Source organism: Silene latifolia, chromosome 3 (genome assembly GCF_048544455.1).
Source record: "Silene latifolia isolate original U9 population chromosome 3, ASM4854445v1, whole genome shotgun sequence".
Taxonomy (NCBI): Eukaryota; Viridiplantae; Streptophyta; class Magnoliopsida; order Caryophyllales; family Caryophyllaceae; genus Silene; species Silene latifolia.
The window spans coordinates 7563526-7590842 of record NC_133528.1 but is presented as its reverse complement, the minus strand read 5'-3'; the positions used below and the strand labels follow the sequence as shown (position 1 = coordinate 7590842).

The 27317-nt window shown below is 34.1% G+C and overlaps 2 protein-coding genes and 2 long non-coding RNA genes across 6 annotated transcripts; 1 reads left to right on the top strand and 3 right to left on the bottom strand.

Annotated features, from left to right (window-relative positions):
* Positions 1-7127: 7127 nt before the first annotated feature.
* LOC141648599 (uncharacterized) lies at positions 7128-7718 on the bottom strand. Its single transcript, XM_074457327.1, has one exon. The coding sequence runs from the start codon at positions 7716-7718 to the stop codon at positions 7128-7130; it is 591 nt and encodes a 196-aa protein (XP_074313428.1).
* Positions 7719-10252: 2534 nt separating this feature from the next.
* LOC141647003 (UBP1-associated protein 2C-like) lies at positions 10253-14979 on the top strand. 3 transcript variants are annotated; one of them, XR_012545659.1, is made up of 4 exons: positions 10253-11360; positions 11859-12269; positions 13293-13341; positions 14674-14979. XR_012545659.1 is itself a non-coding variant. In XM_074455031.1 (3 exons), the coding sequence occupies exons 1-2, from the start codon at positions 10430-10432 to the stop codon at positions 12266-12268; spliced, it is 1341 nt and encodes a 446-aa protein (XP_074311132.1). In that variant the 5' UTR covers positions 10253-10429; the 3' UTR covers position 12269; positions 14674-14979. The 3 variants fall into 3 exon arrangements, 1 of the variants encoding a protein (XP_074311132.1); XR_012545660.1 differs by lacking the exon at positions 14674-14979 and adding an exon at positions 13629-14061; XM_074455031.1 differs by lacking the exon at positions 13293-13341.
* A 2224-nt stretch (positions 14980-17203) lies between these two features.
* LOC141645868 (uncharacterized) lies at positions 17204-18365 on the bottom strand. The gene is made up of 2 exons (XR_012545190.1): positions 18165-18365; positions 17204-17436 (listed from the first exon to the last, which is right to left on the bottom strand). It is a non-coding gene; the product is annotated as an uncharacterized LOC141645868 (long non-coding RNA).
* A 6445-nt stretch (positions 18366-24810) lies between these two features.
* LOC141645867 (uncharacterized) lies at positions 24811-27088 on the bottom strand. Its single transcript, XR_012545189.1, has 3 exons — positions 26907-27088; positions 26266-26338; positions 24811-24973 (listed from the first exon to the last, which is right to left on the bottom strand). It is a non-coding gene; the product is annotated as an uncharacterized LOC141645867 (long non-coding RNA).
* Positions 27089-27317: the final 229 nt, after the last annotated feature.

Genomic DNA, 27317 nt, shown 5'->3' with positions numbered 1-27317 from the left:
AGATCATGAGTAAAAAAGAATTTCGGCAAAATGTGCTTCGTTCTATCACCCTTGATGAATCCTGCCTTGAGTTGAGCGATGCATGCAGTATTATCTTCATGTAAAATAGTTGGTGATTTATCTCTTGGAGATAGATCGCATGATCCTTCAATATGATGAATAACTGATCTCAACCATACACATTCTCGACTAGCTTCATGAATTGCTAATAACTCGGCATGATTTGAAGAAGTGGCGGCTATAGTTTGCTTCACAGAGCGCCATGAGATAGGAGTATTACCACATGTAAACACATAGATTTTCTAACATTAGCTCCTGACACAGTACAAAACTAAAGATTTTACTAATGGTTGTCTTTCGAATTCAGTAATAGAGCGTTAATGAGTCGCTATATGTACGATGTAGAGATCCCTATCTAATGATCGAGACTAAGTGGTTTTACCTTCAAAGAAAAATAATATGTATACAATAGTGGTTTTTTTTAAGAAGAGACATGTACTTCTTGGTATGTTATATCTTTCACTTTGAAAAATAATGTAGGCATGATAAACATACTACGTCTAAATAATTAAATTATGTATCTCACATCGAAAGAATAGTATACGGTAGGGTGATTCTATAAATATAAATAGGAGGCATCCTTGAAACTTAGGTATTAACCCAAAAATTTTTGATATAAAAGATATGTACTTTTTAGTATGTTATATGTCCCATATTGAAAAATAATGTAGGTGTGACGAATATATTATGTATAAATAATAGAACTGTCCCATATATATACATTTTCTATATTATATTAAGATGATGTTTTTAATATTGATATAAAAACTTTATATTTTATTTGACAAAAAAGTATCGTATGAAAATTATATAATTAGACTGTGACAAAAAAATGTTATCATTAGAGTGTAGATTGTATTGTAATTTCTCATTATTAAATCGGGTTGATTTCAAAGTAGGTGCGAAAAAAAATGGTGTATTTAGTATGTTATTTGTCCTACATTGAAAAGTAATGTAAGTGTGGTGAATATACTATGTATAAATATTAGAATTGTCCCACATCGAAAGATTATCATAAGGCAGGGTGATTTTATGATTATAAATAGAAGTCATAACCCAAAATCTTTTGATTCTCTTAAGTATTGTCAGAGAGAGCACTTAAAAGAGTTTGTATTACTGTCTCTACAATAATGATTTCTAACCTAAGTTAATCTTTGGAAAATCTTTTAGTTATTATAATATATACTCTTTATTTCTTATTTTATATAAAAACATTTACATTTCATTTGGGAAAATAATGGCGGTAAAAAAATTATGAAAATAATATTATTAAATTCATGGTAAGAAATGCTATCATTAGAGTATATATAGATTTCATATAATTTGCACATATTAAAGATGGTGTATTTCATAGTATGTTATATGTCCCACATTGAAAAATAATATAGGTGTGACAAATATACTACATATAAAAAATAGAATTTTCCCACATCGAAATATAGTATAAGGTGGGTGATTCTATGATTATAAATAGGAGACATCCTTGGAACTTAGGCATCAACCCAAAATTTTTTAGTCTCTTAAGTATTGTCTTAGACAAACTCTTAAAAGTTTATATCATTATATTTTCTATCTATAGATTTTATATGTCTCACATTGAAAAATAATATAAGTGTGGTAAATATACTACGTTTAAATAATATAATTAGAATTGTGTTAAAAAAATCTATCTAAATAATATAATTAGAATTGTGTTAAAAAAATTTATCATTAGAGTATAGGTTCATATCATTTGCACATATTTTAATTATGATAAAAAAAAATAGAAACAAAACGTATGAATATTAATAGATAATATAGTATTTGCTTATTATTAAATCGGGTTGGATGTCGAATTAGGTTAAAAAAAATATGGTGTACTTTTAAATATGTTATTCGTCAATTGAGCATGACATGCTATTTGTATTTTTTTATTTAGGTATTAAATGTTAGTTTATTAAATAAAATATGGATTTAGGAATTAGATGATGAAGTGTTTGTGTAATAGATAATAAAAAAAAGGTGTCAAAAGTCATAGGAGTAATGGCGTTATGACGGAAGTTGTCAAATGGTATTCTGGGAAAGAAAAAGGTGAACACAGGGTACCATTTGTAGAAACTTAAAATTAGGCGTACCATGTGTAATCTATCAAAGTTCTAGATTACCATGAGAAATTTCCAATATTATAATGATATAGTTAATTAAATTTTCATTTAAAAGAGAGAGGTATTCGTACCAATAAAACAATAAAGGGGGTATTATTTTTTTATTGTTATTTTATTGTCACGCCATCAAACTTAACGTCCATTTAACACCTTTTTACATTAGGGAGTACCATGGGCAAACAAATGGAACTTCAAGGGTACCATAGGCAGATTCTTAAAAGTAGGGGTAACATGGAAAATCTGACAAAATTAAGGGGTACCACGAGAAATTTCCGTATCTCAATTATGATAAAAAAAATTGAAGAAAAACAACGTACATATTGTGAATAAAAGAGAGTTGTGAGAGAATAGAGAGAGCAGAAAAGGTATTCAGCTTTATTCATATGAAGGGTATATATAGTATAAGAGTATATCCATAATATGGTAATAGAATATATCCTAAAGATACGGTAATATATGGACATCCATATAATATCTCTAGATATTTCGTAACACTCCCCCTTGGATGTCCATCATCGGAGAAAATGCCTCGTTAAAACCTCTACTAGAAAAACCCTATGGGACAAAAATCTAATAAAGGAAAAAGAGTACAATAATCTCCGTAATACGCACTAAGTGTTGCCTCATTAAAAACCTTGCCTGGAAAACCCAGTGGGACAAAACCATGGCTAAGGGAAAAAGAGTGCAACGCGTATTTACTCCCCCTCATTAAAACATCGCTTGACATCCTTGAGACGACGTAGCCCAAGTTGATTGATTAGCTTCTCAAATGTCTTGCTCGGAAGTGCCTTGGTAAAAATGTCTGCGAGATTTTCACTAGAGCGGATTTGTTGAACACTAATGACACCATCTTTTTTAAGATCATGAGTAAAAAAGAATTTCGGCAAAATGTGCTTCGTTCTATCACCCTTGATGAATCCTGCCTTGAGTTGAGCGATGCATGCAGTATTATCTTCATGTAAAATAGTTGGTGATTTATCTCTTGGAGATAGATCGCATGATCCTTCAATATGATGAATAACTGATCTCAACCATACACATTCTCGACTAGCTTCATGAATTGCTAATAACTCGGCATGATTTGAAGAAGTGGCGGCTATAGTTTGCTTCACAGAGCGCCATGAGATAGGAGTATTACCACATGTAAACACATAGCCGCTTTATGAACGACCATTATGTGGGTCGAAATATAACTCGCATCCGCAAAACCAACTAACTCTGTTTTGCATTTATTAGAATAATATAAACCCATATCAGACGTACCTTGAAGATAACGGAGTAAATATTTGACTCCATTCCAATGCCTTTGAGTTGGAGAAGAGCTATATCTTGCTAAGAGATTTACTGAAAAAGATATGTCGGGTCGAGTATGACTAGCAAGATACATCAAAGCTCCAATTGCACTCAAGTATGGTACTTCAGGACCAAGGACTTTCTCATTTGCTTCACGAGGTCGAAACGGGTCATTCTTCACATCAAGTGTTCTTACAACCATAGGAGTATTCAACGGATGTGCTTTATCCAGTTTAAACTGTTTTAGCACTTTATCAATATAGGTCCCTTGATGCAACAAAATTCCATTGTCAAGATGTTCAATTTGCAGACCAAGACAAAATTTTGTTTTTCCTAAATCTTTCATCTCAAATTCCTTCTTCAAACATTCAACGGCTTTTGTAATTTCTTCAAGTTCCAACAATATTAAGATCATCAACATAAACAAAGAATAATCACAAATCCGGATTTTGACCTCTTTATGAATAGACACGGACAAATAGGGTCATTTTTATAACCTTCTTTTAACAAATATTCACTAAGACGGTTATACCACATACGCCCGGACTGTTTCAAACCATACAAAGATTTGTTTAGCTTGATTGAATATTGCTCTCTTGGACTTGATTTTAATGTGTCGTAAGCTTAAAACCTTCAGGGAGTTTCATGTATATATCATTATCAAGTGAGCCATATAAATAAGTCAGAATAACGTCCATAAGACGTAAATCAAGTCCTTCCCTTATAGCCGGACTAATCGGATATCGAAAAGTAGTTGCATCCATTACAGGAGAATATGTCTCTTCATAATCAATACCAGGTCTTTGTGAAAAACCTTGTGCAACTAAACGAGCCTTATATCCGACTATCTCGCCTTTTTCATTTCTTTTTTTTTTCGCACAAACACCCATTTGTAGCCTACGGCTTTACTCCAACGGGTGTGCGACCATCGCCCAAACACTTCTCGTTTAGCCAGTGATTTTAATTCTGCTTCAATAGCATCTTTCCATTTAGGCCAATCAATTCTACGCCTCCGCACCGATCAACAGACTTTGGTTCATGATCCTCATTTTCATGCATGATATCAAGCGCTACATTAAATGCAAAAACATCATCATCGACGTCGACTTTGTTTCGGTTCCATATTTTTCTAGACATGACATAATTTATCGAGATCTCTTCACAATTTTTATTTTCAGGTACCTGAATCTCTTCTAGATTAATATTATCAGTCATGTCTCCAAGCTTTTCAAGGGGCTTTTCAAAAGCTATCTTATCCTCAACATTGCCATTATCAACTTTTGCTCCTTTTTGTTTTCGAGGATTTTTATCTTTGGAACCAATAGGTCTACCACGCTTCATGCGTGCTTTAGACTCATTTGCAATTGAAAGTCCTTCAGGGACATTAATTTTAGCTGAGCATTTACAAATGGTATATGAGATTTTATCACTCCTTTTGGATCAGTGAAGGCATTTGGCAGTTGGTTTGCTAACCGTTGTAAATGAATTATCCTTTGAACTTCAAGTTCACATTCTTTAGTACGAGGATCTAAATGAGATAATGATAATTCATGCCAACTTATCTCTTTTACCAGTTGTTTATTTTCTCCCCCTAACGTTGGGAAAAGTGATTCATCAAAATGACAATCAGCAAAACGGGCCGTAAATAAATCTCCTGTAGATGGCTCTAAAAATTTAATAATTGACGGAGATTCGAACCCAACATATATTCCCAACCTTCTTTGGGGTCCCATCTTTGTACGTTGTGGTGGACTAATTGGAACATATACACCACAACCAAAAATTCTTAGATGAGAAACATTTGGTTCGTGACCAAAAACCAACTTTAGGGAGATGATTTATGATAACTCGTTGGTCCGATGCGAATTAGTGTCACAGCATGTAAAACAAAGATGCCCCCATGCCGAAATAGGCAATTTAGACCTCATAAGCATTGGTCTCGCAATTAATTGAATGCGTTTTATTAATGACTCGGCAAGACCATTTTGAGTGTGAACATGTGCTACAGGATGTTCAACACTTATCCCAATAGACATACAATAATCATCAAAAGTTTGTGAACTAAATTTACCAAATATTTGTCAAAACGGATAGTCTTAATGGGATAATCTGGATAGTGAGCTCTTAATCTTATCAATTGAGCTAATAATCTTGCAAACGCCAAAGTTGCGAGTTGATAACAAGGATACGTGTGACCATCTAGTTGATGCATCAATTAATACCATAAAGTATCGAAATGGTCCACTTGGTGGATGTATAGGTCCACAAATATCACCTTGTATCCTTTCCAGAAATGTAAGGGATTCATTCCCTATCTTTGTAGGTGATGGCCTAATAATTAATTTGCCTTGTGAACAAGCGGCGCATGAAAATTCACTAGTTTGAAGAATTTTTTGATTCTCTAATAAATGTCCACGTGAATTTTCAATGATTTTTCGCATCATTAATGATCCGGGATGGCCAAACCGGTCATGCCAAACAATAAACTTGTTTTTATCTCAGAAACTTTTGGTTTACTAGTGCATGAGATTCAATCGCACAAATTTTCATATAATACAAGCCAGAAGATAACGCTTGTAGTTTTTCCAACACACTTTTCTTGTTCAAATTTGAACGTGTGATATATAGGTATTCAACCCCATTCTCATTTGCTGTCTCAACATGAAATCCATTTTTACGGATATCATTAAAACTCAAAGAAATTTCTTTTTGACTTAGGAGAGTACAAAGCCTCCTGTATTTCAATATTTGTTTCATTAGGCAACAAAATATGAGCTCTTCCTGAGCCTTCAATTAATTCTGTACTACCAGCAATTGTACAAACATTTGTCTTTTCCTCTTTAAGACAAGTAAAATATTTCTTATTTTTAAGAATTGTGTGCGTAGTTGCACTATCCGCGAGGCATACATCTCCATGTGTAGCTCCCATAATAATCTTCATAAAATAAATGACATGTAATAAGATACATGCGTTAAAAAATAAATAAATAAATAAACTCATACATTCATATGTCGAAAACACTAAATAGTTAAACGAGACAAATTTGTGTATGTAAAAATATGTACAGACCAAATATAGCATAAGACAAATTTTAATTAGTATGTAAATCTATATGTAACAACTTATAATTTATTACAAGACACAAATATACATTGTCTGCGCATGCAATTATCTCTGTCTTTGGAATTCATGAATCACGTATTCACGTGGCTTGGTGGGGGGACCTGTGTATAGTATGTAAATCTATACTCATATGGTACGTAAAAATATTACACAAGTTATGATTTTCGAGGAGAAAACGTACGTGTGTAAATAATTCAATTGGAAATAAACTGTTAAGATAATGTCGTAAAATATTAATAATATCCATAAAATAAACTCAACAAGCGTACTTGATATTATTCGAAAGCAAATTAATAGGTAAAATAGACGAAAAACAAATAACTTTTAGTAATAATACAAATAAATTTAGTCCAATTTCGGGACACTTTCATCGCCAATCAAAGGGCCAATTTCTCCATTAGGATCAAAGGTCATGAAATCTGAGATGTCCAAATCCATAAATTTGCCAGATACGAAAGGTAGATTGTTATCACCATCAAAGATAATTTGTCTCAAAATTTTCATGCTCAAAGAAAAAAATTTGCTTCAATATTCTTCCCTTTATTATTTTTCTGAGACTGCTTGTAAAGATCAACAAGATGTTGCGGCGTACGACAAGTATTAATCCAATGTCCTGTACTACCACAACGGTGACATGGATTTTCACCAGTTTTCTTTATCTTTTCATGTGGACGATCTTTTGATTCCCCCTTTCGGTGAGAATACGATCTTTTAAATTTTCCACTTCCACCTCTACCACCACGAAAATTGTTTCGTCCTCGTCCACGTCCACGTCCAGGGCCACTACTTCTAGTGTGACCCGAATATTTATTTGTCGCATTCTCTATATGGAATGGACCAGAAACTGCCGCATTCACTTCTGGGAATGGATCAGTGCCAGTAGGACGGGACTGGTGGTTTTTTAACAGGATTTGATTATTTTGCTCAGCCACCAATAAGCATGAAACTAGTTCAGAGTATTTTTTAAATCCTCTCTGACGATATTGCTGTGAAAGCAGCAATTGAGAACTATGAAAAGTCTGATATGTTTTTTCCAACATATCTGCATCAGATATCTTTTTTCCACACAAAGTTAACTGTGAAGCGATTCTGTGCATGGCTGAGTTATAATCAATAACGGATTTGAAATCCTGTAGCCTTAGGTGAATCCAGTCAAATTTTGCTTTAGGAAGAATTACTGTTGTAAGATGGTCATACCTTTCTTTCAAATTTTGCCATAAGATCAAAGGATCTTTCACAAATCAATATTCATATTTGAGTCCCTCATGGAGGTGACGGCGGAGAAAAATTAGGGCCTTGGCCTTATTTTGTTCGGATGCTGTATTCCCATCTTTAATAGCATCACCAAGGGCATAAGACTTAAGATACATCTCGGCATCTAACACCCATTCAGAATAATTACTTCCAGAGATATCCAAGGCCGCAAAATCAAGTTTGGACAAATTCGACATGATTAACTATCAAGAAAATAAGACAAGTTAATTATAATGCGATTAACGAAATACAGTATACAAACAAAATAACGAAAAATAAACATACGTCATGCATGGATTGTTGTTAATTTATAACATACATGGCCGACATAATGGGTAACAACTAAGAACTAAGGTCATGTGTTTGCATGTTGTTTGTACTTTGTATATGGAAAATGTCAACGTGACAAATTGATTGATACCTGTGTATTGTAATAGATTAGAGAAAACGTACCTGCGTAATAGGTTATGCGGTATTCGAAAATAAAATAAAATTAGGGTTAGAGACTCGTGCTGATAACGTATTGTGAATAAAAGAGAGTTGTGAGAGAATAGAGAGAGCAGAAAAGGTATTCAGCTTTATTCATATGAAGGGTATATATAGTATAAGAGTATATCCATAATATGGTAATAGAATATATCCTAAAGATACGGTAATATATGGACATCCATATAATATCTCTAGATATTTCGTAACAGTACAAATATTAATGGAGAGTACTTGATCATATTATTAAATTTAAATATAACTATTAGATATAATGAGTAGCAATTGTCCGTATTCGGTATTCGAGATCTGGCTGGATGTCGAACTAAGTGCAAAAAAGATGGTGTAATTCTAAGTATGTTGTTTGTCCCACATTGAAAAACAATGCAGGTTTGATGAATATATTACTTATAAATAGTAGAATTGTCCCACATCAAAAAAATAATCCAAGTTTGGTGAATATATTACTTATAAATAGTAGAATTGTCCCACATCGAAAGATTAGTATAAGGTGGGGTGATTATGTGATTATAAATAAGAGTTAACCCACGTATATATTAATCTTTTATTTTTTTTAGACATAAATGTAAACATTAAACTCTTATAACCTTTTTTTTGCATTATAAATAAGTTAATTACCCCGTTGCAACGCACGAGCATTCAAACTAGTATTTTACTAATCAATACCCCTTTCAATCCAGCCTAAAGGTAACATTTACTTTTGACGCCTCGAAGACCACTTAAAAGTATATTGTTTAGAGTGTTTGTACACAACATTTTAAATTAGTCAATTGGAGTATACAATCTACTAAAGTACCTCACAATATGTTGCTCCCCAACGTTGGCCCTGTTTGGTACTCAGTAGATTAATAATAGTAGAAGCAGATTGGTCAAGTAAATTATAAATAACAGATTGAATTGACATATTGGCCAAATTTCAGCATATTGGAGAAGTTTAACATGTTTGACTTACGAATATGCTATTTAGAGCTTTTGGTTAATGACATATTAAAATAGCATATTGGGGTCCAATATGCTATTTTACAATACGCTGCTCCTACCAGCATATTGGGTTAGCGAATTAGAAAGAAAAAAAATTCTCTTATTTACCCTCTTACAAAATACTAACCTTTCTTTTATATATTTAATAAATAATTTATTCATATCCTTATTTGTCATTTTACAAAGGATCTAAACAATCTGCTAATCTAAAACGGTCAATTACCAAACACCTCTAAAACAATTCTGCTAAATAAATCTGCTAGTCAAACCCGCTAAATCATTATGCTAGTCAAATCTGCTTTCTAAATCTGCTTCTGCTAATATTAATCTGTTCTTTACCAAACAAGGCATATATATAAATGGTTGACAGATTCAATTTTTCCAATCTACTAATGTGAATATGCTGGGTGGAGCAACATATTGGAAAACAGTAGATTGAAACTCAATCTAATGTTTCAATATGTCAATTACCAAACACGTAAATTAGTAGATTGGTGAGTCAAATATGCTAAAAGGCTTGAATTTGCAGAAAAATTCACCAATCTACGGTTTACCAAACACCCCATTATTATATTAGCAGATTAGGAAAATGTATAAGTTGACCTTTTACCCCGAGAAGATATCTCATCAATAATTCGTTATGTTATGTTCCACGGTTGATTACCAAATATTAGAGCTGATCACATGACCTAAACTCATCGCCCCGAGCCCCCCACCCAACTCAAAAAAATTCCGAGTTTGATCCTTTAACTAGCCCCAAAAACGCATGATCCGGCCCTTAAAAACCCGACTCATTTTGTTGGGCCGGATTAGGCCCATCATTTTCTATCCGACTCGATCCAAAATTATATCCAATTAAATTTCCAAAAAAAAAAACAACAAAAAACCCGAGTATTTCAAAGCCCAATCCCTCTTACATATTGCTCCTACTATCCTCCACTCACCTTCATAGCCGATTCAGCACACTATCCACTCCCTCTCTTTTCCCTCGAAAAATCACCTCAATCCCTCAAAATTAGGGTTCTACACACCCAACTAAAACCCTAAATCCCCAATTCTTAAAATTATGGATCCTCACTCCATAGATCCAATCAAGAAGCGCAAACTCGACGAAAACGGATTATCCACCATCACAACCACCGGATCCGAACCCGGTTCCATCGACCCGACACAAACCTTAACCCAATCCGACACCCGTAAAATCCTAGAACCATTCACAATCGATCAACTCCGCGACATCCTATCCGCCGCCGCCGCAACTCACGCCGATATCCTTGCCGCCGTTCGCGCCATCGCCGACCGTGACGTCACCTTACGGAAATTGTTCATACGAGGTTTAGGTTGGGAGACAACCTCGGATTCTCTATCCGCCGTGTTCGCAGCGTACGGTGTTCTCGATGAAGCTGTCGTAATTCTTGACAAATCGACGGGAAAATCGAAGGGATACGGATTTGTTACGTACCGACATGTAGACGGTGCGGTGATGGCGTTGAAACAGCCTAGTAAGTTGATTGACGGTCGAATGGCGGTTGCGGCGCTTGCGTCCGCCGGATTAGGCGGTGGTGGAGGTGGTGTCGGAGGTGGTGGCGGCGGCGGCGATACGAGTTTGAGGAAGATATATGTAGGGAATGTGCCACAAGAGATGGGAGCGGAGAGGTTGTTGAGTGTGTTTTCGAGTTTTGGGGAAATAGAGGAAGGGCCATTAGGGTTTGATAAGGCGACTGGGAAGTCGAAAGGGTTTGCTTTGTTTGTCTATAAGACGGTTGAGGCGGCGCAGGCGGCGTTGATTGAACCGATGAAGGTTGTTGATGGGAGACAGCTTGTTTGTAAGTTGGCTAGTGAGGGTAAAAAGGGAAAACCACCTGGTGGTGGTGAAGGGATGGGGATGGGTATGGGGATGGCACCGCCGAGTTCTGGTGGGGCCGGGGGGCCTGGTGGTGGGGGTTACTCGGGTCCTGGGGGACCTGGTGGGTATTCGTCGTATAGTGGATTTTCTGGTAATGGTTTTAATGACCTTGGTATAGATTTTAATGTTTTTTTATCGGGTTTGAGTTCGATTAGATGTGTTAATTGAGATCCCTTTGCGGTAATTTGATATGATAGGCCGTGTTCTTAACTGAATTGAACTGAATTCTAATAGATTTGGGCCTTAGTAGATGTTTAGGTAACTTTGAGGATTGGTGTGATTGAATCGATTGAATTCGGCTTTTTATTGTGTTTGAATTCGAGTATCTGTGTTTGTTTAAATCCCTCTGCAGTAATGTGATGTGTTAGTATACGTAACGCTGTAATGTGCTGTTTGTTAGTATGCATTCTCTCGGGGAATTGTTGGATTTAACTTATTTTTGTTTGATTTTTAGATAACTTTTGTGGATTGGTAGGATTCATGTGAACCATGTTCTTTATTTAAGGGTGTATGATTTGAAATGTTTTTGATATGTAAAGGTTTGTATATTGTGCTGATTTGTGAATTGCATTGATTTTTGTTGGAGTAGGGACTGGACAACAGCCAAGCAATCCGATGAATCCATCATATAATTCATCAGTAGGAGGGCAAGGGCCAGGCGGGTATGGTGGAAATGCTGGGTATGGAAGTGGTGGAGGGTATGGTGGTGGATCCTATTATGGAAGTGGGCCAAATTCGGGTGGGTATGGAGGATATGGTGGTTCAGGAAGTGCGGCAGGAGGTGTAGGCAGTGGAGGAGCTGGACGTGGTGGGTATGGTGGTATGGCACCAAATTCTGGTGGAATGCCATCCGGTGGTGGGTATTCAGATGGTGGCCATTATGGTATGTCTTCTGGTGGGTACCCAAGTCAGCCATATCAGCATACTGGGGCATCTCCAGCACCCCGGGTTCCTCCTGCCGGTGCCGGAGGGTATCCTAATCCTCCCCCGTACTACTGAGGTATATGACTTAAAGTCCTTTCTAAGCTTTAGACTTCTTGTTTGTTCGATGATCTGATCTTCAGACTTCTTGTTTGCTCTATTAAGTGTCTGCAATCTTCTTGTTTGCTATGTATGTGAGTATTCTTCAGGCATTATGAATGTTTTGCTTGCTGCATCTTCAAAGTGTGGTAGTTCTTTTTTGTTACCTCTATGGCTATTCTTCTAAGATGCTTCCTGAGTTATATTTGAGCAGGGGATACTTTGCTAATATCTGATTGCCTGAATGCTGTGTTGGTCGCACCTCTACTGCTTCTGTGTTCTCTTGCTGTTTTTGAAACCCCGTAGCCCCATATGCTATGTTTCATTGTTTGAATAAGACTGTTTGAACTGTATCTCAACATAGTAGAGTTTAATGGAACTTGTTGAATTTGTTTCATCCTCTACACATTTTATCTTTTTTTATTTGCGTGGATAGCTGGAAACTTTGGGATCAGTAGGCCAATCCTCAAATATTGGAACCTATAGTCCCATATTGGTGAAATTCTTTTTTGAACGTGATTGCAAGCGTTTATTATATTTGTATCTTATGGTAATTGACGTTGAATGCGGAAGATTGCCTCATTTCTGTCATTTTTGGACAATGGCAGATTGGCAGTATATGTTTATCCATTGCATTCCTTTTATTGCCATCATCTGCTGTATATGTAAGTCGGTATATGTTTATGTTATAATGTGTGAAGCAAACCTAATATATTTTTTAGTGTGATATTATGTTTGTTCTGGTGCTTTTTTAAGAATATAATAATCAATATACTGCATTTGGTATACTTTTGATTTCATACCAGTAGATTTTATATTCTTCCTCAGCGCTATTACATTCATTAGTTGTGTTTGATGTTGTCTGTGCTATGGTTGTTGGTGCATTCCCCATATGTATCTGATTCACCTTTGCTTTCGTGTGATGATGTGCTTTTCTTATTGAGTTTAGATTGGGTGCTATCTTTCCCTTATGTAATGTTCTATGTCGAAATTTTTTCACAAGGTTTCTGGGGTTTGATTCAACCAGTTGCCGGGGGTAGTCAAGTGTGAAGGTAGCTTTTCTCATTCCTATTTAGCGGGTAGCCTATCCTAAACATATTCTCTCCAGCCCAATCATTTGTTTACCTTATTTATTCTGTATGAGGGGTATTTTAATCAAAAGTAAACAAATGATTATTCTATGTGAGGTTTGTTTACTCAAAAGTCAAAAGTAAACAAATGATTGGGACGGGATAGAAGAGTATGTAACTATGCCATCAGCTTTAGCTGGAGGGTCTTGTAATGAGTTTCATGTAGGTCTTTCACCAACCATTTTACTTGACAATGTGCTTTTGTGTAGTGATTAAGCAATTTGACGTGTTCATTTGGAGGTTGATAGGCAGCTAGCAGCATCTTTTATTTTTATGGTCTAGTCTACCGTGACATATCAGAAAGACAAACCACAGCTTAATTATGACATGTTCTTGTCTTTGGGAGTTTGGGTTGCATACCTCATTTATGTCTCAGCTTTACTTTGATCTCTCTGGTGTTTGTAGATAGTGTATCATTTCTATTTGGCTTTGGTGGTAGATTGAGATACTTCTTTGTTGCGCTAATGTTTCATTTGCGCCATGCCCTCTCTGCTGTTTGTAGATAGTGGATTGTTTCTGTCTGGCTTTGGTGGTGGATCTGAGATGCTTCTTTGTTGCTCTAATGTTTCATTTGCGTTATGATGTGATAGACTCATGTACTGGTTTGCTTACTATTGTCATCCTTTGGTTCATTTTTGCAGAGATCATGTGAATTTTTTTCCTTATATGCAATAAATGTTTTGTACAACATTTAATGAAATATTGCAGTTTAGTGTGCTCAATTTCTCATCTAAGGCAGTCTCATCATCATGAGACCCACTCACCTATTTAGGCGGTTTCACCTTTTTTAAGGGTTAGTGGGCTAGATGGGCGAGTTTCTCAGTTAAATGGGCTTATCTCACACTAAAATTGCAGGAGACCGGCTCACAAGGGACTTGCCGTTCAGTGTGGTGTCACTGTGGCAGTATTAAATAACTGTTTTTTTATTATTATTATGCAGTGCGTGATTAAAAAAAATTCATACTAGCTAACGAAAAAAGAACAGGAATAGGAATTCATACTAGCAAAGCACAATGATTCTTCTTACTCTGTCGTACAAATACAAACTCGTAGCCTTTTTTATTGACTGTGAGCTGTGTGGTAGCCTGTTTTATGGTTTACATGTTCAGAGATGAATCAGTTTGTCTTACTGTTTCTGTATGGAACTTCCTGTCATGTTGTTTCAGGTTTGGTGTCATCTTTGGCTACTTTTATACGATCTTCTATATTGATTTGAATGATGAATTGAATATAGTGAATGTATGTTTGGTTCAGGTGTATGAAAAGCTTGTTGGGCGCTGATGATTGTAGTGCATCTGCTGATTACGTGAATTACGACAATGTGAACTCTGGTTTGATGAATTCATGTGCTTTTGCATTATGGCTACCTTTCAATGCAATGCTCTTGGTTGTTAAAGCTAGACTAGCTAGTTTGTTATGAACGAATTAAAGCCACATGGGCTTCATCTAGTATTTGTGAACATAGCTACTAGTATCGTTGGTAATATTCCCAGCTTCTAGCTATACTTTTTTCGTGTTTGATTAATCATTTTAGTGGAAGGCTAGTATGCCCTTAAATTATTGTTTGACTTGGTAATTTGTTTCGTTTGTGCTCGTACAGTGGGGTGTTAATGTGCTATTATGCGAGTTGTGCTGTTTTGTTACATGTATGAATGAGCAGTGTTTGTTATAAGCGGGTTTGTCACATACGTTAACAGAATGAGGGATAATGGAACCCGTATTTGTCCAAGTTTGGTGTACACCGGTCTGTATGCAAAGTGGCATTTTTGTACACAACTCTATTTTTTTGGTTTCTTTTCCACTTTGAATCTCAAAATCTTTTTAAAACACCGCCTGCCTTGTTAAGTTGTGTGAGGCCTTTCTTCCTTTCCTTTTTTAGTTTTTGTTGTTGATGATCGTTAAGATGTCATTTCGCTCGGTTTAAGTCACTGCACAAATTGGCAACTTTGCGCCTTCCCTCACCGTGAATTTCCTTTATGTGGACATGACATCAAGGAACTGAATTGACTATGTTAGCCCATGTATTTCAATTGGTGATATTATAAATGGCTTTGAGCTACCGTTATGCAATGGGGTGTGTTTTTTAGTATGGCACCATTCGTTCTACCACTAGGCTATTAATTAAGATATACGGAGTATAACATTGGACTGATTTTATTGTATGTATCCAATTATCTCATTCAAGTTTGTTCTCCAATTATCTTCAAATAAGTCGTGTATGTGCCCTCACACGTGGTGGTGGGTTGGTCTTGGCTACTTTTCGATTTAATGGTTTCAAGTTTCCTTTGGATTGGTCTCTCAAGGTTGTCATTTTACTTTCGGTTTCAAAAATTGCTCAACTTGCTTCTTAATGTGCCTTTCTATCTCCGGAGCTGTGCGGTGCATTTAAGAATTTTGTATAATTGTGTTGAGTTTTGATGTTTGAATGCATCACACGTCTCTTCTTTTCTGCTTCACCTTGTAAATCTGTTCATGGGCCGGTATTTTTATTGGGTCCGACGTATGTCCCGCATTTGATCACCCATTTTCCAGGTATAATAGAGTACATAAGCGCAACATGAGACTACCCTTAAGGAGCAATTTGGATCCTCTCCGGTCTCCATTGCCTCCCCTCTTGATTTTTTTTAAACGGATTATAGATTATTTTAAGCGAATAAACGTATTAGAAGTAATGGAGAGGTTCATCCTTGTCTCGTGGCAAAACTTAAAACAAATTAGTTTTACATGTACGCTACACATTCACTTAGTATGGCCTATTTTTGACGGAGATTAAGTTCCTTAATTGGATTTGAGTGTTTTTGGGGTAGAGCTTGTGGAGAGCTACTTTCTAATTTTTTTTTCATATCGAGCACATGCGCAACTAATCCCCGCACTGGTGGCAGAAGTTTTGCCGAGCATCCTTGCAGTTCCGGTGCTATATGTTCTAAAATACTAATGGTTGAGCTACATAAAATGATGGAAGAGTTTGCCATAGATGTGTTCATTTTACATTCCGTGATAGTGTAGTTTTCCTAATAAGGTATTCAAGTCTTGTATCAATTATATTGACGTAATTTAAGTTATATTTAATTTAACGATTTTTCACGAAAGTCTTGATTTTATTTCTTTTGTAAGTGTGTTAATTGAAGACCAATGCAAAGTTGAACGAAGATGTCATTTGTGTAACGAATTAGGACTAGAGAATAATTTTAATTATTCGCTATTTTTTTTTTTCATTATCATTTTCAAAAATTAGATTGCATAAATCATGTATGTGTGTGTGTTGAACATGTCCACGGCACTTATGTATAGAGTATAGGTTTAGGAATTTGAGAGAGATCACTCTTCCATACTCCTTGTTTTTCTCGTTTCTTTTTTTGTCAATAGTTGCTCAAAAGTGTCTTTAGCACACTACTTCGTCTACATCGCAACTGGTCAGTTAGCCTTGCTACTGGTTAGATTATAGCTGTAATTTGTACCTGTAAAACGCTTTGTTTTCGTTTTAATATAATAACGGTTTACAATTGTCGAAAAAAAAAAATCGGAATTTTTATAATAACTCTACCTTGTTTATCTTAAATACCATTCATTTATAATACTTTCAAGATAATAATGTTTAAATTACATACCTGTGCAATTTGTACGGTATTAGACGGGTTTGAAACTAGTTTAAAGAGAAACCTAAAACGAAATTTCACGGTTTAAAAAACTAGTCTAAAGAGAAACCTAAAACAAAATTGTACGGGTTTAAAACTAGTCTAAAGAGAAACCTAAAACGGTCACGACATTAAAAGCAGTAACAAACTAACAACAATGGCCTTTAGATTTTATTCATTATCAAAGTTGATGAAAAGGAAAACAGACTACAAACACAAGAACATAACTTAAAATAAGTTCGACACATAACGGACACGGACGCAAACACAGGCACACAAATAACAGAACTTGAAGGAATTCAAACAACAGATCTAAAGGTGGTACAAAGTGTAAGCATGCACACTACACTGGTGCTGAGACATTAGCTTCACCATTCACATCCTGCACAACAATACAACATCCAACACCACGATCAATTTTTGCTACACAAAATGACATAGGGTAGTGTACTCTTTTTCCGTCATAATCAATTATTTACGTTTTTAAAGGTAGTTTAATCAAAAATAAACAAATACTGGAATGGGACGAAGGTAGTTTTTAGAGTCTATTTTGCTATTGTATTTGAAACATGCACTATCATCTAATCTCTTTTTTCGTCCATTCAACTCCACTTTACGTATTTCCTTATTTGGCTAAACCATTCCATCATTATTAAAAATCTATATTTACAAAAAATGACATCCATACCCTATACTAATCCACCATCAATATTAACCTCTCCATTCTATTTCCCTATGTACTTTTAATAGTTTTTTTAATCCGCTCCTTCTTAACAGCCGTGCAAAAAACAAATTTGCAAAATGGAATTAAATGGAGAGATTAGTTTTTTATTTTTATTTTGATAGGTTTATGGGTCTTATTCTATGTGGGAGCAGGGGGCGTCTAAGATCCTGTTCAACAACGAGCGTGAACTGTGCCTTCGATTTTGATCATCAAATTTTGCCAACTTTATTGGGCCTTTTTATTTTTATTTTTTATTAGAGTACAGGCTCTCCAATTATTTTAAGACGGACCTATGTGAAGGTAGTCCACTAGTCCTTGTACGTATTTTGAGTGAACCAAAATAAAAATAAGAGTACGTAAAAGTTTAATAATAATAGAAGTAATACCTGACAAGGTGGGTTCCTGAGATCGCGAGAATACGGTCGTGGGTTCGAGTTGTTGATTGGGAAAGTAGGAGACATTTTCAGAAATACAATAAATTGCAAACTTTAAGATAATAAAACACTAATTACAAGGATTTTATTTAGGCTTTCAACTTCTTCTTGTTGGTTATGTAATGAAGTGATTAATTTCTTTGTATTTATACAGAAAACTAGCGTGATTCACGTGACATGTTCATGTCCTAACTTGTGCATTCACGTGACATGTTATTCTGAAATCGTGACATTTGGCGCGGTTCGTGGCATAAGTAATTTTTTAAACACAACTAGTTTTTGTACCCGTGCAGTGCACGGAATATTGTACACTTTTGATATTTTAGAATAAGATTTATGATTTTTATTGTCATTTTGGTGTGTTCTATAAATCTTGACCCTATTTTTATACGGTACAGAATGAAAAGGTGGACATCTAATTCTATTCCTTATTACTCAACACTATTTTTTCTACCCGTGAAAATTACGGGTGCGTTTAAGATTAATTGTTTCAGGTTATGCATAAGTGTAACCTCATTAGTCATTAGTATGAAACATGTTGATATTTTTATTGCTAACATTGACACACAAAAGTTTTTCATCTTAATTTTAATTCATGTAGTTTTATGAGAAGCATAACAATATTTTAATATATATTTTTATAAAAATTAAGATATTATATGAGTAACATGGTAAGTAGACGTCATACCACATGAATGTAATGTGGAACTAATTAATTGGACATTGAGAATTGTGATATAAAATTAACCGCGTTAATTAAATAGACGATATTTTTTACCGTTGGACTATATTTTTACTTTAATTTATTTCTCATAAATTTTCATTAGTAACCATGCAAGTTTCACGTGAACTTCACTTATCGTGAGTCAGGATTTTTTTTGTATTAATTTGTTTTTTTTTTTCATAGCAATATAATTTTTGTTGATTCATAGGATAAGGTGGTTTTAGAAGAGTATCATTGATGCTCTTTATGTTATCCTTGTGCTATGGTATTTTAATTTACTACGTTATATGAAAAAACTATGTTCTTTTATTTATTTTTAAGCTGTTTTTATATGTAACCAATTCATTGAAACTAACGGGTAAAATTATACAACAATATTGCACAAATAAATTAATGTGATGTTGTAACAATTAAATAATAAAAACTTTTTATATGTTCAATTATTTTTTTGCAAGATAACTTGTTTTAATATAAAATCTTAAAATTAAAATTTAGAATTTGCTTGGATGTTTAGTTTTTATTTAAGTATTTAGTTTACTTTAAAGTTAAAAAGATAAATTTTAATGTTTGTGATGTTCGAGTCTGTATTTAGTTCTACAGATTGTTTAAACCTTTACTTTTTTATTTTATTTTTAATAACAAACACTGTTATAGCCTAAAATTATGGTGTTATTTAGTGCTTCGTTTTTTTCCTTTATTAATTTTTTTTGTCTCTGATTAATAATAAATGACTTGATGATGTGAAAGAGTGTTGTGTAGATAATTGAAAATGTTGATGTGGCATAAAGATAGGTAATTAGTTTGCCTTTTTATTATTATATATGTTCAATTGTTTTAAGCTCTTTTTATATGTAAGTATGTAACCAATTAATTAAAATTAACAGGTAAAATTATACAACAATATTGCACAATTAAATTAATATGATGTTGTAATAATAAAATAATAATTTTTTTTATATGTTCAATTGTTTTTTTTTTTGCAAGATAACTTATTTAAATATAAAATCTTAAAATTAAAATTTAGAATTAGAATATGTTTGGATGTTTAGTTTTTATTTACATATTTAGTTTACTTTAAAGTTAAGAGATAAGTTTTAATGTTTGTGATGTTCGATTCTGTATTTAGTTCTACAGATTATTTAAACCTTTAATTTTTTATTTAATTTTTAAATAACAAACACTGTTATAGCCTAAAATTATGGTTTTATTTAGTGCTTTGTTTTTTTTTCCTTTATTAATTTTTTTTGTCTCTAATTAATAATAAATGACTTGGTGATGTGGAGGAATGTTGTGTAGATAATTGAAAATGTTGATGTGGCATAAGGATAGGTGACTAGTTTGCCTTTTTATTATTATATATAGATTTCTCATTATACACGGAAGATATTCGTCTAGGCGGTCAAATATCCGCCAACTTTAAGCATAAGACAAGCACTAAGTTGCATAGTGGGTTTCAAAAACGGCATTACTTTAAACATATTTGACCCGTATTTCACTTTAGACGGATATATCTGTCTATAATGAGACTAATTGTTTTTTAAATTAGAATTATTAAAAAAAATCAAGTGCATGAGTAATATAATGGTTTTAGTTCATAAAAATAATTAATTACAAAAAAATTTAAAATGATTTCGTTGAAGGTACCCAAAATGATCAGAGCGTCTTGCTTGTGATGGTCACAAGCTTATGACCTCACAACCTTCTCCGACTTGCCTTCCCACTTGCTCCTTTGTCTCATGTCATAAACTTGTGACGGATTTTGTTCGTTACAAATGAGAATTTGTGAAAAATGATATTATATACTCTCTCCGTCTCGATCAATAGTTATTTATTGTTTTTAGCACAAAAATTAAGGAAATATGTGAGAATACTTTTGGACCACACAAATCACACATCTCCCACTTGCACACGAAGAGACCCACACAAATATGCCAAAAATGGAATTAGATAACTCATGATTAAGACAATTTCTCATTTGTGACGGACACTATCCGTCACAAGCTTGTGACGGATAGTGACCCTCTCACACAAATGCTACTGGGAAGGCAAGTGGGACGAATATGGAGCGCTCCACTTGCCCTCCCACTTGCATATTGTGATAGGGCTACAATCCGTCACAAGCAAAACGCTTTGATTGATTAATACACCTAAATAAAGAAGTAGATAATTATTGAACATGATGGAAAAAGTACAAAGCAACCAAATGATTAAGAGGAACATATTAAAGTAAATCAAGACGAGTTGGAGTGACTGAGGTTTTGAAATAGTCTAGGCTGGAGGTCAAATTAAAGGAGTAGAACGTAAGCGGGTGCTAACAAGAGCACTATACATTGTGAAGCGATGTGGACAGTGCTCGTCGAATGATGGTTTGGTGACACATGCCACAGGCCGGAAAGTGGAATAAGCAAAACTCCGGAAGGAGTGGATAACATTATGTGGGAGTATACCCCACCAAGTAAGAGAGAAATGCGATGTTGGATACAAGTAAACCATAACCCTTTAAGTATGGGCCAAGAAAAGAAAAGTGAGTGAGGGTAAGAACACTCTTTAGAATAAGAGAGATTATAGGACAAACTTTTAAAGATGTATCGATGACTGATATAACAATAAAAAAGGGTTAAAAGGAAAGAGTAACAATAATAATTTCAAGATGAAAAGAGCACAAATTAAATTTATTACCAAAAACGTATTGTTTTGTTTTACCAATTAAATATTTCAAAATTACTATTAAAAGGGAAAAAAAATATATCATCCAAATATCAATTAATTTAGCTACGAAAATCACAAGTTTAAGCAATAATAATTGTTAATGATATGTTAACATTAAAATTTTCATGTAGTCCTGTTTACACCATAAAGGCAAAAACATCTTCATTCACTATACATCTAGTCAAATATTTTAAAATCCATGCAACATACAGACATTATACTAATTGATTATTATTAGAGATATATTTATCTTATCACATATTATTCAACAACTATATATTCCATACCATAAACAAAGTAAATTATTGATTTTGGAATCCATGATTTCCACTAATGTATTCAAATTCCATACATATAGTGCAGAAAGAAACCACTCAACCACTAGAGCATCTTATATATACGTTGCTCTTAGTCAATCAGAATATTATGATTCATGTCTAGTTGTCTATATACTTGACTTATGCCTTTTTGAATTTTTTTTAGAGAAAAAAACAATTTATTAATAGAACGCCATACGACATTTACAAAGAATAAGTATAATCGAAAATAAAGAATAAGTATAATCGAAAACAAATCTAATGGAAACCAAAGAAAAATAATTTTCTTATAAACTAGGGATCTCAAAACAGCATATGACAATTCGACTCGTCCTATTATCGCTATCTTCATGTAGCTTTTGAGGGGATCCTTCGTTTGATTTGTGAGATAAAATTTATCTTTGACTGGTTCCAAAGATCGTTGACAAATCACTTTTACCCTTTGAAAGAACACGCTGCAAACCATCAACGAATTACTCTTGACTATATTACTGATAAAACTAACCCCATGAATAAATGGAAAAACCTCGAAATAAGGGACGGAAAAACGATTCTCACCAAAAGAGAGACTTTTATTGAATAGAAGATAAATATGCATACTATTGATTAAAATTTGAAACAATTTTGAGGCTTACCATCGATCAATTGATAATCAATGGGGATAGACAAACCAAAAGGACCATCTCATCATCATCCAACTTACCCCAATTGCTCTTAAATCTCGCAGCCACACTCCGTCTTTATTAGCAAATTATACTGTATCTCTTTACTTGCTCGATTATAGTGAATATTTGGCGGGATTCCGACTCCCCCCGCGGTTGTTCCCACATCGGGTTTTCGGCGTTACCAAAATTCCTTGTGTCAATATTTCTTTTCGTTGCATCTCGCATTCCTTCGCATTATCATTCTTCGATTCATTCTTAGTTATAGACCGATTACTTTGGCTCACAAACTTAAGATTAATTATTCGGTAAATTTTTACCTAAACAGTACCCATGTTTTCCAAGGAAGTTTCCAAAAGCTTGCAGCTTCAACAGCCGGCTCATTTCGAATCAGTCTGATAGAGAATTTCATCGAGAACTGGCCTGATGACGTTTGTGACCAGTAAAAAACATTGTCTTTGTCAGCCTCGCACACAACTTCATAAGATGCGATGGTTTGTAATATTTCACAAGGAAGATACTAAGCAAACAATTCTCATTTCTAACCTGTATTATCATCTCACGTTTCCTCAACCGTGGAGTCGCTGATCTGCTCTGGCAAATCAGTGGCAACAAATTCCTCTAACGGGGTGCTCGTTGCCCATCTATGTCGCCAAAATGGTGTTGCGCTGTCATTTCCAATCGATGAGTTCTGCCCGTGTTTCAGTATTTCAGCAGCTTCCACAATACCTCTCCTCACAATCGAACTTGAATGTTTAGCGGTAAACATTTCCATATCGTTCCTCCCATGACAATACTTGTGATGGAGAACCCTTGACCAGAGAGCATTCGGATTTCATGGATTCATGCTTTGACCACTACTAATTAGCTAACAATACTTAAGGAACTAATTTAGGATTTCATGGATTCGTGCTTTGACCACTACTAATTAGCTAACAACCTATAACAACACTAAGCAACATAAAAAACGTGGTATCATCAACAAACCCACTACTAATATGCATGCTAAATTATTAATTAATAAAACTAATTTTGAATCGCTAGTTCAATCGCGAAAGTGGTAATTAGGCCCCTTAACTCTGATCAATTGTGAAATTAGGCCCCAAAACTTTTATTTGGAGCAATCAAGCCCCTTAAGTTTCATCAAAAGTGAAATTCAACCCCATTTTTTAAATTTACACAAGAATTTTAATTAAAAACAATTTATATTGGTATTAAATAATTTATTAAATAACTAAAAATTACTAATTACAACTTTACGAATTTTTACATAATTTATTAATCATTGAAGAACACTTTTACATACATATTTAGTAAATTATTTATAATTTATATAACATTCATACATATATAATAAATTGTCTATATATTATAAAATTCAAAATAAAATAATTCTCAATATTTAATATAAATATAAAAGTTCTAAAATTATAAAAAATATATTTTATATTTGATAAATTGTATTAAAAGTGATATTAATATAAGAATTTGGTGAAAATTATGAAAATGGGGTTGAATTTCACCTTTGGTGAAACTTAGGCCCTGTTCTTTCTGGCTTATTTTCACCTACTTGATTGATTCACTTTCGATTCGATTGATTCACTCCATTCGATTCATTCGATTGATTCGATCCCATTCGATTCGATTCATTTCACTCACTCCATTCGTCGATTCACTCCATTAAGTTCAGCTCATTTCAGCCTTACTCATCTTAAATTTAATAGTTATTATTAATTTTGTTATCAATAATACAATTTTTTTTAATATTATTCTTTATTATTATTATTATTATTATTATTATTATTATTAATATTATTATTATTATTATTATTATTATATTTAATATTAGTGTTAATAATAATGTTATTAACAATTTATTTATTATTATTATTATTATGAATATTATTATTAAAATGAATAATATTGTTGTTGTTGTTAAAATGAATAATAATGTTATTAATGTTAATAATAATATTATTTATTATTTATTATTATTATTGTTATTATTATTAGTAGTAGTAGTATTGTTGTTGTTGTTGTTATAATTATTGGTATTATTTGTGACACCCCTCGATGAGGCATCAAAAGAACTATTAAATCTAAGCGGAAAGATAAGGGATTTTTAAAACCTTTAAAGTTTAAAGTGTGAAATCCACCATAAGTGATCAAACGAAAATGAAAAGTAAGATGAATAAGTTTTACAATTAAAAACGGAGTGCGTTGGGGAAAAGATATCCCACGAATAAACACAAGTCTAACTATAAGCGAGTCTAGGCAAACTATAACTAAGGTCCAAGGTTCAACGTTCTCGCTAGCTCACACGTCTTCCCCATAATCTGCATCACAAACCTGTCATTCATGTAAACATGAACGCCACAGTCAGTGGGGAGTAACTCAGGGTTCTCCCAGCCACAATATGTCAAAATGCACATAAGCAAGAACTTAATTAAACATATTGATCATGCATCATACTTGAATAATATGAACAAGGGAATATAAACGATAATCATAATGAGATAGGCACATTGCATTCTTAATGAGATAGGCATGGTACATTATATTAAACATGCATTCAAGGTAACCCAAAACATGGATATGAGATTAGACATCGAATCATATGAAGAAGGTAAACAACGGATCAATTGAATAGAAAATACATGGATGGAAACCAATAGTCATTACTTGAAAACCTCTTAACAACCATAGCACGGGACGTGGCTACTAATGTCACATTCATACTTATGGCTTGCATCTCACCATAAGAACGGATGGGAACATCAATCCCGGCGATCATATCGCAACTAGGGGCTTGCATCTCACCACTAGTATCCGATAAGACCAAGACTCTCACAAACAATCATAGAAGACGTGCACTCTCGTATATAAGAACACGCCAATGACCGTAATCAGCAAGACATTTACAAAGGCTTTGACTCAAACAAGACAGACCCCTAGACTCCAACCTCTTGGTAGGACGACGATCATAATACGGTCCTAGTCTAAACCTGGATCCAGACTCTCGGGATGGGCGACACCCGATTCGACAAACGATACCAAATCGTATCCAAGACTCGAAACATGGCACGCACTCGTATCCAAAGGTCGAGTAACCTCTAATCGGAAACATGGCACGCACTCGATTCAAATTGGTCCAGGCTGTGTGCGCAGCCTGCGCCGAGGTGCGCAGCCTGCGCCGAGATGCTGATTTGCGCGACACAACCACTTCACCTTCATCCCCAAATCATTTTTTTATCAAGCCATTACCATCTCAATTGCACCATATATTACCCAACCAACTTTATACAAGTATTAAGGGTGAAATCAAAGCATAAAAGAGGGATTTAAAACACAAGATTCGATTCAAATTCAAATAATTCCAAACCAACAAATTCGTGACATAATTAAACACAATTATTAAGCATGAATAAGACGGTTTCTTTACTAATTCATCCATATAAACATTCATGTAACCCAAAGGATTGGAAATTCCTTCAACTAACCATGAGATGGTTTCTCATACAAACTCATTCAACAACAAACATGTGAAACAAGAAAGATTCAAACTTTAACATACATATGAACAAACTACAACATATAAACACACAAATTTGACATAATGTCGAGTAACCCATCACCGTTACCTTTTTGCACTTAAATCCACAATATACTCATCTACCTTTCAAGAATCCACTTCCGGGTTAACTAATCTTTCTCCTAGACATGAGAAAACACAAAATAAGACTAAGAATCAAAATTAGAAAAAGGGTACCATGTGTAATATGGGTCGACAACCCTAAATAAGGAGGAAAGTCGCCACATTAGTGACATCAGGGGAAGTAGAATCGTCACGAATTTTAAATTCTGTAGAAACAATTAGATGTTGCTCAGTTTGAGAAAGTTGGTCGACACCTGTGTCAGGCATGTCGAAAAAATAAGAAAAAGAAAAAAAATGGTTTTAGATTTGAGAAGAATTTGTCTGGCTCTGATACCATGATGATTTATGTTAAGGAAAAGGAAAGAGTAGAGTACAGAGGAAGAAGACGGAAATTGTGTGCTTTATTCATTAGTTTGGCAGAGAATATATAATACAATATTGGGAAAACCAACACCTAAGAATTAGGCACATATATGGTAAATCTATTGACTAAGCAAATAACAAATAAACCAATATAGCAGGCAACTATATTCACGAGAATATCGCTTAACAAAATTAGAAAAAGGGTACCATGTGTAATATGGGTCGACAACCCTAAATAAGGAGGAAAGTCGGATCTTTTCTTACCTAGAAAGATGGAGGGCGATGAGAGGAAGAGATAGACGCGAAAATCACTTGAATCGGATAAGAATTGAGCAAGTTATGGTGTTTTGAAGATTTGTAAGAGGAGAGTATGAAAATGGTGTTTGTGTTTGTGGTGGTGTTGCTGAAATTGTGAGGAAGGAGGAGGGGTTAGGGTTTCCCTCATTATTTTGATGAGGAGGAAGGAGTAGTAGGTGAGTCCATTGGTCATACTAGGCCCAATAAGCAAAATTGAGTCGATATACACATGAATTTACGTCTCAAGCCCACTACAACTCAAGACGGAGAATATTATTATTATTATCATTATTATCCGACCAAAATATTTATTTTGTATAACTTAAGCTTTAAAAATATAATATTTATAAAAATCATGTTTAATAATGAAATTAATTA

What these genes read in the sequence shown, in the direction of transcription:
- LOC141648599 (XM_074457327.1), bottom strand. Translation starts at nt 7,718, where the DNA reads ATGCACAGAATCGCTTCACAGTTAACTTTGTGTGGAAAAAAGATATCT.
- LOC141647003 (XM_074455031.1), top strand. Translation starts at nt 10,430, where the DNA reads ATGGATCCTCACTCCATAGATCCAATCAAGAAGCGCAAACTCGACGAA. An exon ending in GTCGTATAGTGGATTTTCTG is followed by an intron (nt 11,361 to 11,858) that starts GTAATGGTTTTA and finishes TTGTTGGAGTAG; the next exon opens with GGACTGGACAACAGCCAAGC.